The sequence below is a fragment of the Lampris incognitus genome, chromosome 2 (genome assembly GCF_029633865.1).
Source record: "Lampris incognitus isolate fLamInc1 chromosome 2, fLamInc1.hap2, whole genome shotgun sequence".
NCBI classification, from domain to species: domain Eukaryota; kingdom Metazoa; phylum Chordata; class Actinopteri; order Lampriformes; family Lampridae; genus Lampris; species Lampris incognitus.
Window position 1 is genome coordinate 10930582 of NC_079212.1, and position 12525 is coordinate 10943106.

Here is a 12525-nt window from a genome sequence, read left to right on the forward strand (position 1 = left end):
AACCAATCATCTCACAGCACTTATGCAAGGTGTGCAAAATCTGACATAATTCATTGGTGATTGGCTGAATAACTACAAACAGGTATCTATTCAAGGTTGCAAAGAAAATCTGCAGGAAATGGGGTCCTTGAGGACTGCGTTGGGAAACACTGGGTTAGTAGACGTAGGTCGTAGCAGCAGTCACATTGTGAGATGGTCATCTTAAATTTCTGACACTGTCAGGCTTTAGTCCCGGGTTATCTTCAGTCGCAAGACCGTAATAATGGCCGTCTTTGAACCTGTCTCACAGTGCAGCGTAGGACCACTGTTTTGGAGCCATGACCAAAGATAACGCCACGTTTAGTCATCTTTCGTCTGAGACGGCCCAAATCGCATAGTCTGTAGGAGGCTTTATACAGGCGAAATAAGAGGTGATACGGTGCAATGGCGCAGAGAATATTTCAGAGATGCTTAAATAGATGTTGGCAGGTTATTTACATACATGAGGTAGAGGGACATGACAGAGTGTACCAGTACATGTACAACGTACAGTACAGTATATACAACATGGTTGGATTTATTTGACAGTGTTAAGCATTAATTTGAATGACAGCCCGCAGAAAGAAACTGTTTTTATAGCTGGTTGTTTTGGGGTACAGCGCTCGGTAGTGCCCACCAGAGGGGAGGAGTTGGAACAGGGTGTGATGGGTCTGCGGTGATTTTGCCTGCCCGTTTCCCGAGTCTGGAGGTGTATAAGTCCTGAATGGAGGGCAGGTTGGCATCAATTATTTTCTCTGCAGACCTAACTGTCCGTTGTAGCCTGTCCCTGTCCTGTTTGGTGGCTGAACCAAAGCAGATGGTGATGGATGTTCAGAGGACAGACTGGATTATTGCAGTGTACAACTGAATCAGCAGTCCCTGAGGCAGGTTGAACTTCCTGAGCTGGCGGAGAAAGTACATCCTCTGCTGGGCCTTTTTGATGATTGTGTCTATATCGGATGCCCACTTTAGGTCCTGGGAGATTGTGGAACCCAGAAATCTGTAGGTTTTCACCATAGACATTGTGCTGTTGAGTATGGTGAGGGGGGCAGTGTTGGGGGACCCCTCCTGAAGTCCACTGTCATCTCCAGTTTTGCGCGTGTTCAGCTCCAGGTTGTTATGGCTGCACCAGAGGGCCAGCTGATCAACCTCCCGTCTATATGCAGATTCATCCCCACCCCGGATAAGGCCAATGACGGCTGTGTCGTCCACAAACTTCAGGAGTTTAACAGACGGGTCTCCTGAGATGCAGTCATTTGTGTAGAGGGAGAAGTAGAGGGGACCACACACATTCCTGGGGGGCGCCAGTGTTGACTGTCCGGATGCTGGATGTGATTTTCCCCAGCCTCACCAGCTGCCTCCAGTCTATCAGGAAGTTTTTAATCCACAGGCAGTTTGGGGCTGGTACAGTGAGCTGGGTGAGTTTTGGAGTGGAGGATATCTGGGTCGATGGAGTTGAATGCTGAGCTGAAGTCCAGAGCCGGGTGAGTTTTGGAGTGGAGGATATCTGGGTCGATGGAGTTGAATGCTGAGCTGAAGTCCACAAGCAGGACCCTTGCGTATGTCCCTGGGGAGTCAAGGTGTTGGAAGATGTAGTGCAATCCCATGTTGACTGCATCATCCACTGACCTGTTTACTCGGTAGGCAAACTGCAGGGGGTTGAGCAGGGGGCCTGTGATTTCCTTCAGGTGAGCCAACACCAGTCTCTCTAAGGATTTCATGACCACAGACGTTAGGAAAACGGGTCTGTAGTCATTTAGTCCCGTGACACGGGGTTTCTTGGGGACTGGGATGATAATGGAGCTCTTGAAGCAGGAGGGGACTTCACAAAGCTCTAGTGATCTGTTGAAGATTGAAGATCAGTGTGAGGATGGGGGCCAGCTGGTCAGCATAGGCTTCCAGACAGGAGGGTGGCACGCCATTCCGGCCTGGTGTCTTCCTGGTCTTCTGTCACTGGAAGAGCTGGCACACGTCCTCAACACAGATCCTGAGTGCGGGTTGGGGGGTCGGTGGAGAGGGGAGAGTGGCTGGCAGGGAGTGCAGTTGGTTGTGTGTAGTGGCTAGAGAGGTTGAGGGGTGGGAAAATTTGCTTTTCAAACCTGCAGTAAAACCCATTTAGATCGACAGCCAGTTGATGGTTCCCTGCAGTGTGGGGGGATGGTCTCCTGTAGTTTGTAATGTCTTTCAAACCACTCCAGACTGATGCTGGGTTAGTTTAGTTTAGTTTTGTTAATTGTTTATTTGACAGGGACAACACACAATTTGACAATTGCACCAGAGTTGGCCGGCAGCTAATTTGCATCTGCAGTCCCTGGGCAGGCAAACAAACAACAATTAATACAGAAGTAAAAACATAACAATACATAAGAAAACTATTGAACAGGCAGACAAAGAACAATCAAGACAAAATTGAAACATGACAATACATCAGAAAACCAATCTCAAAAGTTATAAGTACAATCTGATCTATTTAAGACAGTGGATATAAATAGCAACCTGGCCTATATGACAACAACATAATGAATATGGATTTCATCTATTCAGCAACAATAAATATAATTAGTAAACTGACCTGAAACATCAATAAATAACAATCTGACCTAAACTATGACAACAGCTATAAAAATCAATCGGGTCTATTCAATGGCAAGAATTATAAATTACACACAGTCTACGGTCATGTTGCACCTGGGCTGGTTCCAGCCAGAACCCTGGGCTGCTCCTGACTAATAAAATACAGTAACTACTCTGGATAAAAAGTACAACAAAAACCCTAAGTGAAATCTAAAATATGTGCAAAATATTAAAGCAAGGACATTTATTTGTGATTACACGTTTGTGCTGATTTTAACCAAAGCTTAAGACGCTTTTTAAACACCGCAAAGCTGGCTGACTCTCTGACATTAGGGGGAAGGGAATTCAGACACATGTCCTCACAAAAGCTGGTGTAAGATGTCATAGTGTCAGTGAGTTCATCCAGGTCTGTAGATGCAGCCTCAAAAACACTCCAGTCAGTGCAGTCAAGGCAGGACTGGAGCTCCAGTTTTGATTAATCGGTCCACTGAGATGTATCTCGCTGCTTCTCAGTGTGGTACGGCAACTGCACATCAGTAGACCAGAAAGTTCTGCAGCGGGACGGCCCAGCATATCACCGGTCCCCAGCTCCCAGCCATAAAAGACATTTATCACAAAGGCTGTCTCTGCTGATGTTGAGACCCTTCGAAGGGGTCTCAGCGTCAGCAGAGATCCCACCCACCTCAACCATGGACTGTTCTCCCCCCCTGCGCTCTGGGAGGTGCTACAGGAGCCTCAGTGCCCACACTGTCAGACTCAAAAACAGCTTCTGTCCCCAAGCTGTTACCCACCTCAACCTGGCTGGCTTACCCACTGAATATCTGTATACTCGTGCGCTTTTTTTTTTTATAACTTATCTTGAACTTTTAGTCTTCATCTGTATATATCTTATACTATGTTTGCTATGTTTGTCTATGTCTGTCTTGCACTGTTCGGCGAAGCCGCAGCCCTTATTTTGTTTTTAACATGTGCTTGCACATTGTTTTTAATGACAATAAATCGAATTGAATTGAATTGAATTTCTTTACCACAGGCTTTGCAGATTTTAGCTTCTGCTTGTAGGTCAGCAGAAGACGAATCAGACAGTGATCAGAGAGGCCCTGGGCTGCATGGGGGACAGAGCTATAGGCGTCCTTTAATATTGTGTAGCAATGATCCACAGTGTTTTTGTCCCTGGTGGGGCATCTAACATGCTGTTTGTATTTTGGCAGTTCGTGGCTGAGGTTTGCTATTAAAATCCCCAAGGATAATGAGAAGAGAGTCTGGATATTTGGTGCTCCATGTTTGTAATCTGATCAGCCAACACAGGCCTGGGGTGGGATATGGACCACCCACCAGAATAAATGATGAAAATTCTCGCAGTGATTAGAATGGTTTACAGTCAATGAAAAAGGTCTCTCAGTGAGGGCTGGATGAGTTCTTCACCACTGTGACATCCATACACCAACCTTCATTTATGTAGAAGCATATGCCGCCACCCCGATAGCTCTGTTTCGCGGTCCGCCCGGGGGAGGAACCGTGGCAGATGAACTGTACTATCTGTGATATGCTCACTAAGCCAGGTTTCAGAGAGACACAGGGCGGCAGATCTGGAAAAGTCTGATTTTTTCTCCCATTTATGAGTAGCAGTTTGGATTGACAGGAACATGGTTCTAAATCCCAGCAGACGCAGTTTAACGAGCACTCCGGCTCGCTTACCCCTTCTGCATCTTCGGCGTAGTCTGCACAGGGCTGTACCAATCAAAACCTCAGTAAGTCTTTTGTTAAAACGTTCAGTTAAAATTGGTAAAAAAGTTTGTCCAGTGGACATTTGGAGGTTTAAAGGTTCTTCTCTGCTGCGTGTGATCAGTGAGTGGTTTCTGGAAACTAAAAAAATAAACAAAAACAGAAAAAGTACAAGACAGCGCAGAACTGAGGCTACCATCTGCAGCGCCATCTTGACGACCATCTTGATAATTCAGTTCAAGTTACAATATCAAACACATCCGTTTTTGTTCAGAATTCTTTAACATGCATCTGATTTCTGGAAACAATGTCAAAAATGACAAACCCAAAATAAAATGACTGTATCACACAAACACTTCATAAAATTAGTATAATTGTCATATCTCTCTAAAGCCTCTCTATCTCTCTAAGCCTCTATCATTCCTGTCTCCAAGAAACCAACATCCACATGTCTGAATGACTACCGACCCATAGCACTCACCCCCATTGCCTTGAGGTGCTTTGAAAGACTGGTTCTGGCTCACATCAAGAACATTATCCCCCCCCAAATTCGACCCACATCAGTTCACCTACCGTCCCAAAAGGTCTACTGAGGATGCCATTGCCACTGCCCTGCATGTTGCTCTGACCCACCTTGAACTTAACAACACATACATCCGGATGCTGTTTATAGATTACAGCTCTGCCTTCAACACTATCATCCCCGCCAAACTAACCACCAAACTCCTCTCCCTTGGCCTCGACCCCTCCCTCTGTAACTGGATCCTGGACTTCCTGACCAACAGACCTCAGTCTGTTAGGTTAGGTGACCACACCTCCTCCACCCTGACCCTCAGCACAGGTGCCCCTCAAGGCTGTGTTCTGAGCCCCCTCCTTTTCTCCCTCTTCACCCACGACTGCCTGCCAACTCACCCCTCAAATGTTATAGTTAAGTTTGCAGATGACACCAGTCATTGGCCGTATCACCAACAATGACGAGATGGCCTACAGAGACGAGATTGAGCACCTCACATCATGGTGTACTACCAACAATCTTGTCCTTAATGTGCAGAAGACAAAGGAGCTGATTGTGAACTTCAGGAGGTCTAGAAGCTGCAGCCACTCCCCCATACACATCAATGGGGTGAAAGTGGAGCGTGTTTCCAGCTTTAAATTCCTTGACACCCAGGCCCTTGTGAAAAAGACTCAACAATGCCTGCATTTCCTGAGGAGGCTGAGGAGCGCCCGTCTACCCCCCAAAATTCTCACCAACTTCTACCACTGCACAATAGAGAGCGTCCTGACCAGCTGCATCTCAGTGTGGTACGGCAACTGCACCTCAGTAGACCAGAAAGCTCTGCAGCGGATCGTCAAGGCGGCCCAGCATATCACCGGTACCCAGCTCCCAGCCATAAAAAACATTTATCACAAACGCTGCCTTCGAAGGGGTCTGAGCATCAGCAGAGATCCCACCCACCCCAACCATGGACTGTTCTCCCCCCTGCGCTCTGGGAGGTGCTACAGGAGCCTCAGAGCCCACACTACCAGGCTCAAAAACAGTTTCTTTCCACAAGGTGTTGCCCACCTGAACCTGACTACCTACTGAATGTCTGTAGATATATTTAAATATTTTGTACTCCAGCTCTTTTTTAACTTATTTTTAGCTTTTGGTCTTCATGTGTGTATATCTTATAGTGTATTTGCTGTGTTTGTCTGTGTCTGTCTTGCACTGTTTGGTGAAGCCACATTCCTCATTTCATTTTCAACATGTGCCTGCACATTGTTTTTAATGACAATAAAATTGAATTGAATTGAATTGAATCTCTATTTTGAAGTTTATTTTTCCAAAGCTAGCTACAACGGGAGGGAAAAACCAACCTGTAGGTCTTGATTGTGGTTCTCACAGAGCAGCTGGAGGAACCTGAGGATCGGCTTCATCATAGTAACAGCAGGTCCCATTTCTGTATCAACCTCTTTCTGCTCCACTATTGGCTGAGCTGGCAGGGAGGCGGGACCTGCTACCGGGTTGATGGCCTGGCCCTGGACCAATAGGGCTTGGCCTGTTGAGCCAGGAAGTACTAATGCTCCAGAACCACCTGAACAGAAAGAGAACAGAAGAGTTTCATTATTTCACTAACATATATAGTATATATATATACATACACACATATATAGATATACACACATATATATACATACATACACACACACACACACACACACATATATATATATATATATATATATATATATAAACATATACATATGTACACACACACACACACACACACACACACACACACACACACACACACACACACACACACACACACACACACACATGGCGGCACGGTGGCACAGTGGTTAGCGCGGTCGCCAAGAAGGTCCTGGGTTCGAGCCCCAGGGTAGTCCAACCTTGGGGGTCGTCTCGGGTCATCCATGTCTGCATGGGTTTCCTCCGGGGCCTTCGATTTCCTCCCACAGTCCAAAGACATGTAGGTCAGGTGAATCGGCCGTACTAAATTGTCCTTAGGTATGAATGTGTGTGTGTGTGTGTGTGTGTGTGTGTGTGTGTGTGTGTGTGTGTGTGTGTGTGTGTGTGTGTGTGTGTGTGTGTGTGTGTGTGTGTGTGTGTGTGTGTGTGTGTACTATGTCGGCCTGACCGGGGTGTCTCCCTGCCTTCCACCCAATGACTGCTGGAATAGGCTCCAGCATCCCCATGACCCTGAGAGCAGGATAAGCGGTTCAGATAATGGGTGGATGGATATATACGCACATACACAAGCAAATACAAACCCCCTTTGTATTTACGCACACAAAGTCATGCCTATCTCATCTGAGTGGGTAGGCATAAAGCACACACATCTCAATACACGCTGCATTTATAGTGATGGACTTCCAAGGACTGTGTGCTGACTGCCTTGTTTCTTCATTCCCTAACTTCCAACCTTAACTCTTTCTAGCACATCTCTCATTTCCTCTCATACTCCTTCCTCCAAACGATGACTTCTACCCAAGCATTCATGTGCTTTTAGAAATATCGCCATTACAAGTTGAACACATCTGAACATCCGATCCACTGAGTTATAAATGTGACAACATTTTAGAGTGTCGGGGTCCTCTTTGATTCCCGACCGGAAGCAGCGTGACATTTAGAAGGTGGCGTCAAACACGGGAGTCATGTCAACAAGTGGCGGTAATGAACATCCTATTTCATGTTATTGTTTGCCCACTATGTTTAAGATGAAAATTGTTTTTCTCCTCTGTCTGTGAATGTTCTCATTCATCCAGGTCATGGTTATCCAAAGGAGTTGAATCAAGTGCAACTGGACTTGGTATATCCGTGAAGACGTTTCGCCTCTCATCCGAGAGGCTTCCTCAGTTCGGGCCTTTCTGACTAGACCAAGCTAGTCTGACTGGCTGCTGATGAGACTCAGTATTTATCCTCTAGGAGCCGTTGTCAGAGCTATAGATGTCCATGGCTCTTTTGTGTACCGATGTTTGGCCGCGCCCGTCGCCATCGGAGCTGTTGATTTGCACTTGTTTAGCAGCGACGGTCGTTGGGGGTGTTAGTTTCCACTTCAGTGGTCATGAGAGTGGTTGGAGCCGTTAGTGAGCGACTGTTGTTCTTGGAGGCTAGGCTTCTTGAGTCTCCTGGGTAGAGATGAAAGGACGGCATTGTAGGTGGGAGATAGGTGGTGTCGCAGACCTCCTCCTCTGTTGAGGATGGTTTTTCCAGTTTGGCATTGATGGCTTCCTTCCCCCCTCTTTCAAACCATCTATCTTCTCTGTCCAAAATGTGTACGTTGCTGTCCTGGAAGGAGTGTGTCTTCTCCTTTAGGTGTAGATAGACTTCTGAGTCTTGTCCTGAGGAGTTTGGCCTTCTGTGTTGGGCCATCCGTTTGTGTAGTGGTTGTTTGGTTTCTCCTATGTATAGGTCAGTGCCATCCTCATTGCATTGTACAGCATACACCAGATTGCTTTTCCGGGTGTGTGGTACACGGTCTTTGGGATGGACCAGTCTTTGTCGGAGTGTGTTGTTGGGTTTGAAGTATACCACTAACAGCTCCAACGACAATCATAACCACTGAATAATGAAGTCGAAACTAACACCCCCAACGACCGTCGCTGCTAAACAAATGCAAATCAATGGCTCTGATGGCGACGGGCGCGGCTGGACATCGGAGCACAGGAGAGCCACTCATATCTATGGCTCTGTTAGCGACGGGCGCTGGTAAACATCGGATCACAAAGAGCCACGCATATCAATAGCCCTGACAACGACTCATACAGGATAAATTCTGAGTCTCATCACCAGCCAGTCAGACTAGCTTGGTCTAGTCAGAAAGGCACGAACTGAGGAAGCCTCTTGGGTGAGAGGCGAAACATCTTCAAGGATATAGTATACCAAGTCCAGTTGCACTTGATTGATTCAACTCCTTTGGATTTTTCTCCTCTGTTTTCACTGTCAACCTTTTATCTGTTCATATTTTCTGACATGCAAGAGATTTTGGCTGCTGCTTTTATTATTAAAACATTGATTTAAATACCTAAAAAAATGTATATAATATAATAATAGCATAATGAGAGACCTCTCAGGTTGGACGGTTTGGAGACAAAGCAAGAGAGGTGAGATTGAGATGGTTTGGACATGTGTGGAGGAGAGATGCTGGGTATATTGGAGGAGGATGCTGAATATGGAGCTGCCAGGGAAGAGGAAAAGAGGAAGGCCAAAGAGGAGGTTTATGGATGTGGTGAGGGAGGACATGCAGGTGGCTGGTGTGACAGAGGAAGATGCAGAGGACAGGAAGAGATGGAAACAGATGATCCGCTGTGGCGACCCCTAACGGGAGCAGCCAAAGCAGCACTAGATATATTATATGACAACATATCGTATAATGTGATCTAAACTAAACTAGTCCAACACAGACTACCCTTGGCAGGACTAAAACTCACTATAACTAAACCCAACTAGAGTTTAATAACCACACTGCATCAGACCTGGCTGCTACAGTCATGAGGTGGGCTAACCTGAAGCTGACTGGACCAGACTACTGTCAATCTCACCGTTCTCCAGATCCTTCTCATTGGCCTTGTTGCTCATCTCCCCACATTTACTGACACGGTGGCCTTTATGTCCATCTGGGCTTCCTTCATTCGCTCATGGAGGACCTTGAAGAACTTCTCCGATTTGTTATCCCCCATCATCAGCTTGTAGAAGGAGTTCTACGAGCGAGCGAGCGAGAGAGAGAGAGAGAGAGAGAGAGAGAGAGAGAGAGAGAGAGAGAGAGAGAGAGAGAGAGAGAGAGAGAGAGAGAGAGAGAGAGAGAGAGAGAGAGAGAGAGAGAGAGTTAGTTGAGTGGTGGGGCAAAAGTGAAGGGAGGGAGGCTTATTACCTCACTTCTTGGTAGATGCTGGTTCCTCCATGTCTGTCAACCATAACCAAACCACATTTAAAGCCTCTTTTCCTTTCTAACATTTCATACAAAACTAACTGAAACTCTCCGTCTTCCATGTTTGAGAAAATGATTCACAGCTTCATGATCTGCTGTCTGGAGGAGCAGGTGGACGGTATTAATTGGCAGATGTACTCAATAAAGTGGTGACTGAATTTATAAATATACATAAATACTCATCTACCTCAGTGCTCCCTTGCTCCAGCAGACAGATAACCAGATGAGTGTATGTGAATATGTCTGTTTATATACCTGTGTGTGTGTGTGTGTGTGTGTGTTTGTGTGTGTGTGTGTGTAGTCCATATCTACTGTATATATTCATATGAACCTGAATCTCAGTGTTGCCTCCCTCCAGCAAACAGATCGCTAGCTCGATGCTCTCCTGGAAGATTTTGTCATTTTTGGTGCTCATCACCAGGTCGGTGAGAGTCTGGTACCTCCTTCACGGTCCAAACGACACTGAACTGCAGCAACCGCAGACCAGTCCCTCTCCTGCTCCCCGCCTACACACACACACACACACACACACACACATGCACGTATGTATTGAAAAACATTGCACATGTACACAAGGTACATCTCACACTCTTAATGTGTCACGGTGTTGATAGCCACATACCTCCTGCTCCCAGATCAGCCAGTTCAGTCTTGGGGTTGCTCTTCTTGTTGGGGAAGAGGTAATTCTGCAGCAACACCTTACGAAGAGCTACACCCTGCAAAGACACACCATCCATTTAATGCAACACATCCAGACAGACAGACACACAGACATACAGACATAAAGGACAGACAGTTAAGATCCTTAGTGAGATTACTGTGATTGTTGTGATCAAGTCAAATGATCTTTTAATTTTTGCGTCATGTCTCGTTGCAGCCATTCTGCATCTGTTTGCTGTGTGACAATGTTATTGGAAAAAAAAATGTGAGAAATGATTCTCAAAACAGTTTCAGTTTTTCTGCAGTTTTTTTTCATCTATTGATAAGTTGTCAGAGCTCTATAAGAGTGGTTGGACCACAGTCACGGACTTGAAGAAAAAAACTGCATACAAAAAAATTCAGACTTGGTGTGCAACTGCCCTTTATTCCTCAATTTGTGTGTTTGCTCTGGCTCAAAAGCTGTGTGTCATTTAGTGAATTAAATCCTAACAATGGCATCTGGGTGGCGTAGCGGTCTATTTCATTGCCTACCAACACGGGGATCGCTGGTTCGAATCCCCATGTTACCTCCAGCTTGGTCATGCGTCCCTACAGACACGGGGTGGGAAGCCGGATGTATGTGTCCTGGTTGCTACACTAGCACCTTCTCTGGTCGGTCGAGGCACCTCTTCAGGGGGGGAGGGGGAATTGGGGAAATAGCGTGATCCTCCCACGCGCTACGTCCCCCTGGTGAAACTCCTCACTGTCAGGTGAAAAGAAGCGGCTGGGCGACTCCACATGTATCAGAGGAGGCATGTGGTAGTCCGCAGCCCTCCCCGGATCGGCAGAGGGGGTGGAGCAGTGACCGGGACGGCTCAGAAGAGTGGGGTAGTTGGCCATGTACGATTGGGGGAAAAAATCCAAAAAACAAATAAAACCTAATAAGGTAGTGATTACTTAATATAGGAGCAAGTTGGTTTTCATGTATTCAGCGGTTGGGTGGTGAGTTAGTCAGTGAGTTATTTGGTTAGTTAGTTGGTTGGTTATCTGGTTCGTTAGTTAGTGAGTGTGTAATGACTAACCCGCTCATCAAAGTCGAGGGTTCTAATGAGCATCTCCTGTAGCATCCTCAACACCTTGATACACAACTTCTCCTCTGCAGACATCAAGGCTTTGGTGTGCTGGATCAACCTACACACACACACACACACACACACACACACAAACATTGATCAGTAAATTGCATTAATTTATACAGTAATTTCTCCAGACCTCCCTCCATCTATTCATTGTTTTCCTCCAAATCCTCCAATTCTGTTTTCTCCTCCAAAAAACATCAGCTCAGTGTGATGGAGGACGTCTGTCTAGTCATCCACCCATCAGCTATATAGCTGATGAAGTAAACTGTTAGGCTGGTTAGTTATCTCATTAGTTACTTGGAGATGAAGCCTCCAGATTCGCAGCGCTGTCGGGCATCGGTCCCCTCCAGGAACAGAAGCTCTGGCTGATGGAGGACGTCCACTAAGACGGACAGCTCGGCGTTCACCAATGGCTTCAAACGCTCCTCCAAAGTGTTAATTATGTCCTGACAGACACACACACACACACACACACAAATGTACAGACTGTGTACCTAAGAAAAAAAAACCTTGAGAGTTGGCTTCAAACCTGACAGATGGATATAAATCTGTTTATTTAGCTTTTTGTTGACATGAAATCCAAAACCCTGGCATGAACTTTGACCTTGAAGGCAAAGAGGAAGTAGCGCTGCATTGACTTTGAAGGCCAGTGTCAAAGTCAACTTTCGGCTGGTGTTTCTGTTCAAACTTGTGGTGGCATCAGGAACATTTTGAAGTTTTTTTTCCAGTTTTCTACCTGTAATTGCTTTACAGTCTTCTAGTAGTACCAGCTGGAGTCATAGTCCTACCTGTAGTTTCTCTATGATGTTCTTGTAGTCCCAGGGGTTTGTGGGGGCTGTAGGCCGGGAGGAGCGAGAGGAGGATTTGTAGTTTGGGTGGGAGCGAGAGAGAGAGTTGAGGGCAGAAGAAGACAACATGGAGCCAATCTGAGCCTCAAGTTCCAGAGGCAGAGAGATAGAACGACTCTTAGCTGGAGAGAGAGAAAAGCAGAAATACTG

At 46.2% G+C, this 12525-nt stretch overlaps 1 protein-coding gene across 1 annotated transcript in view; it reads right to left on the reverse strand.

The window, feature by feature from the left end:
* LOC130108314 (inositol 1,4,5-trisphosphate receptor type 3-like) overlaps window positions 1-12525 on the reverse strand; it is an 82223-nt gene that overhangs the window by 17634 nt on the left and 52064 nt on the right. The window contains 10 exon segments of the mRNA XM_056275211.1: window positions 6175-6336; window positions 7073-7095; window positions 9364-9408; window positions 9411-9522; window positions 10081-10178; window positions 10181-10255; window positions 10372-10465; window positions 11471-11579; window positions 11825-11973; window positions 12316-12497. Coding sequence (XP_056131186.1) covers window positions 6175-6336; window positions 7073-7095; window positions 9364-9408; window positions 9411-9522; window positions 10081-10178; window positions 10181-10255; window positions 10372-10465; window positions 11471-11579; window positions 11825-11973; window positions 12316-12497 — 1049 coding nt within the window.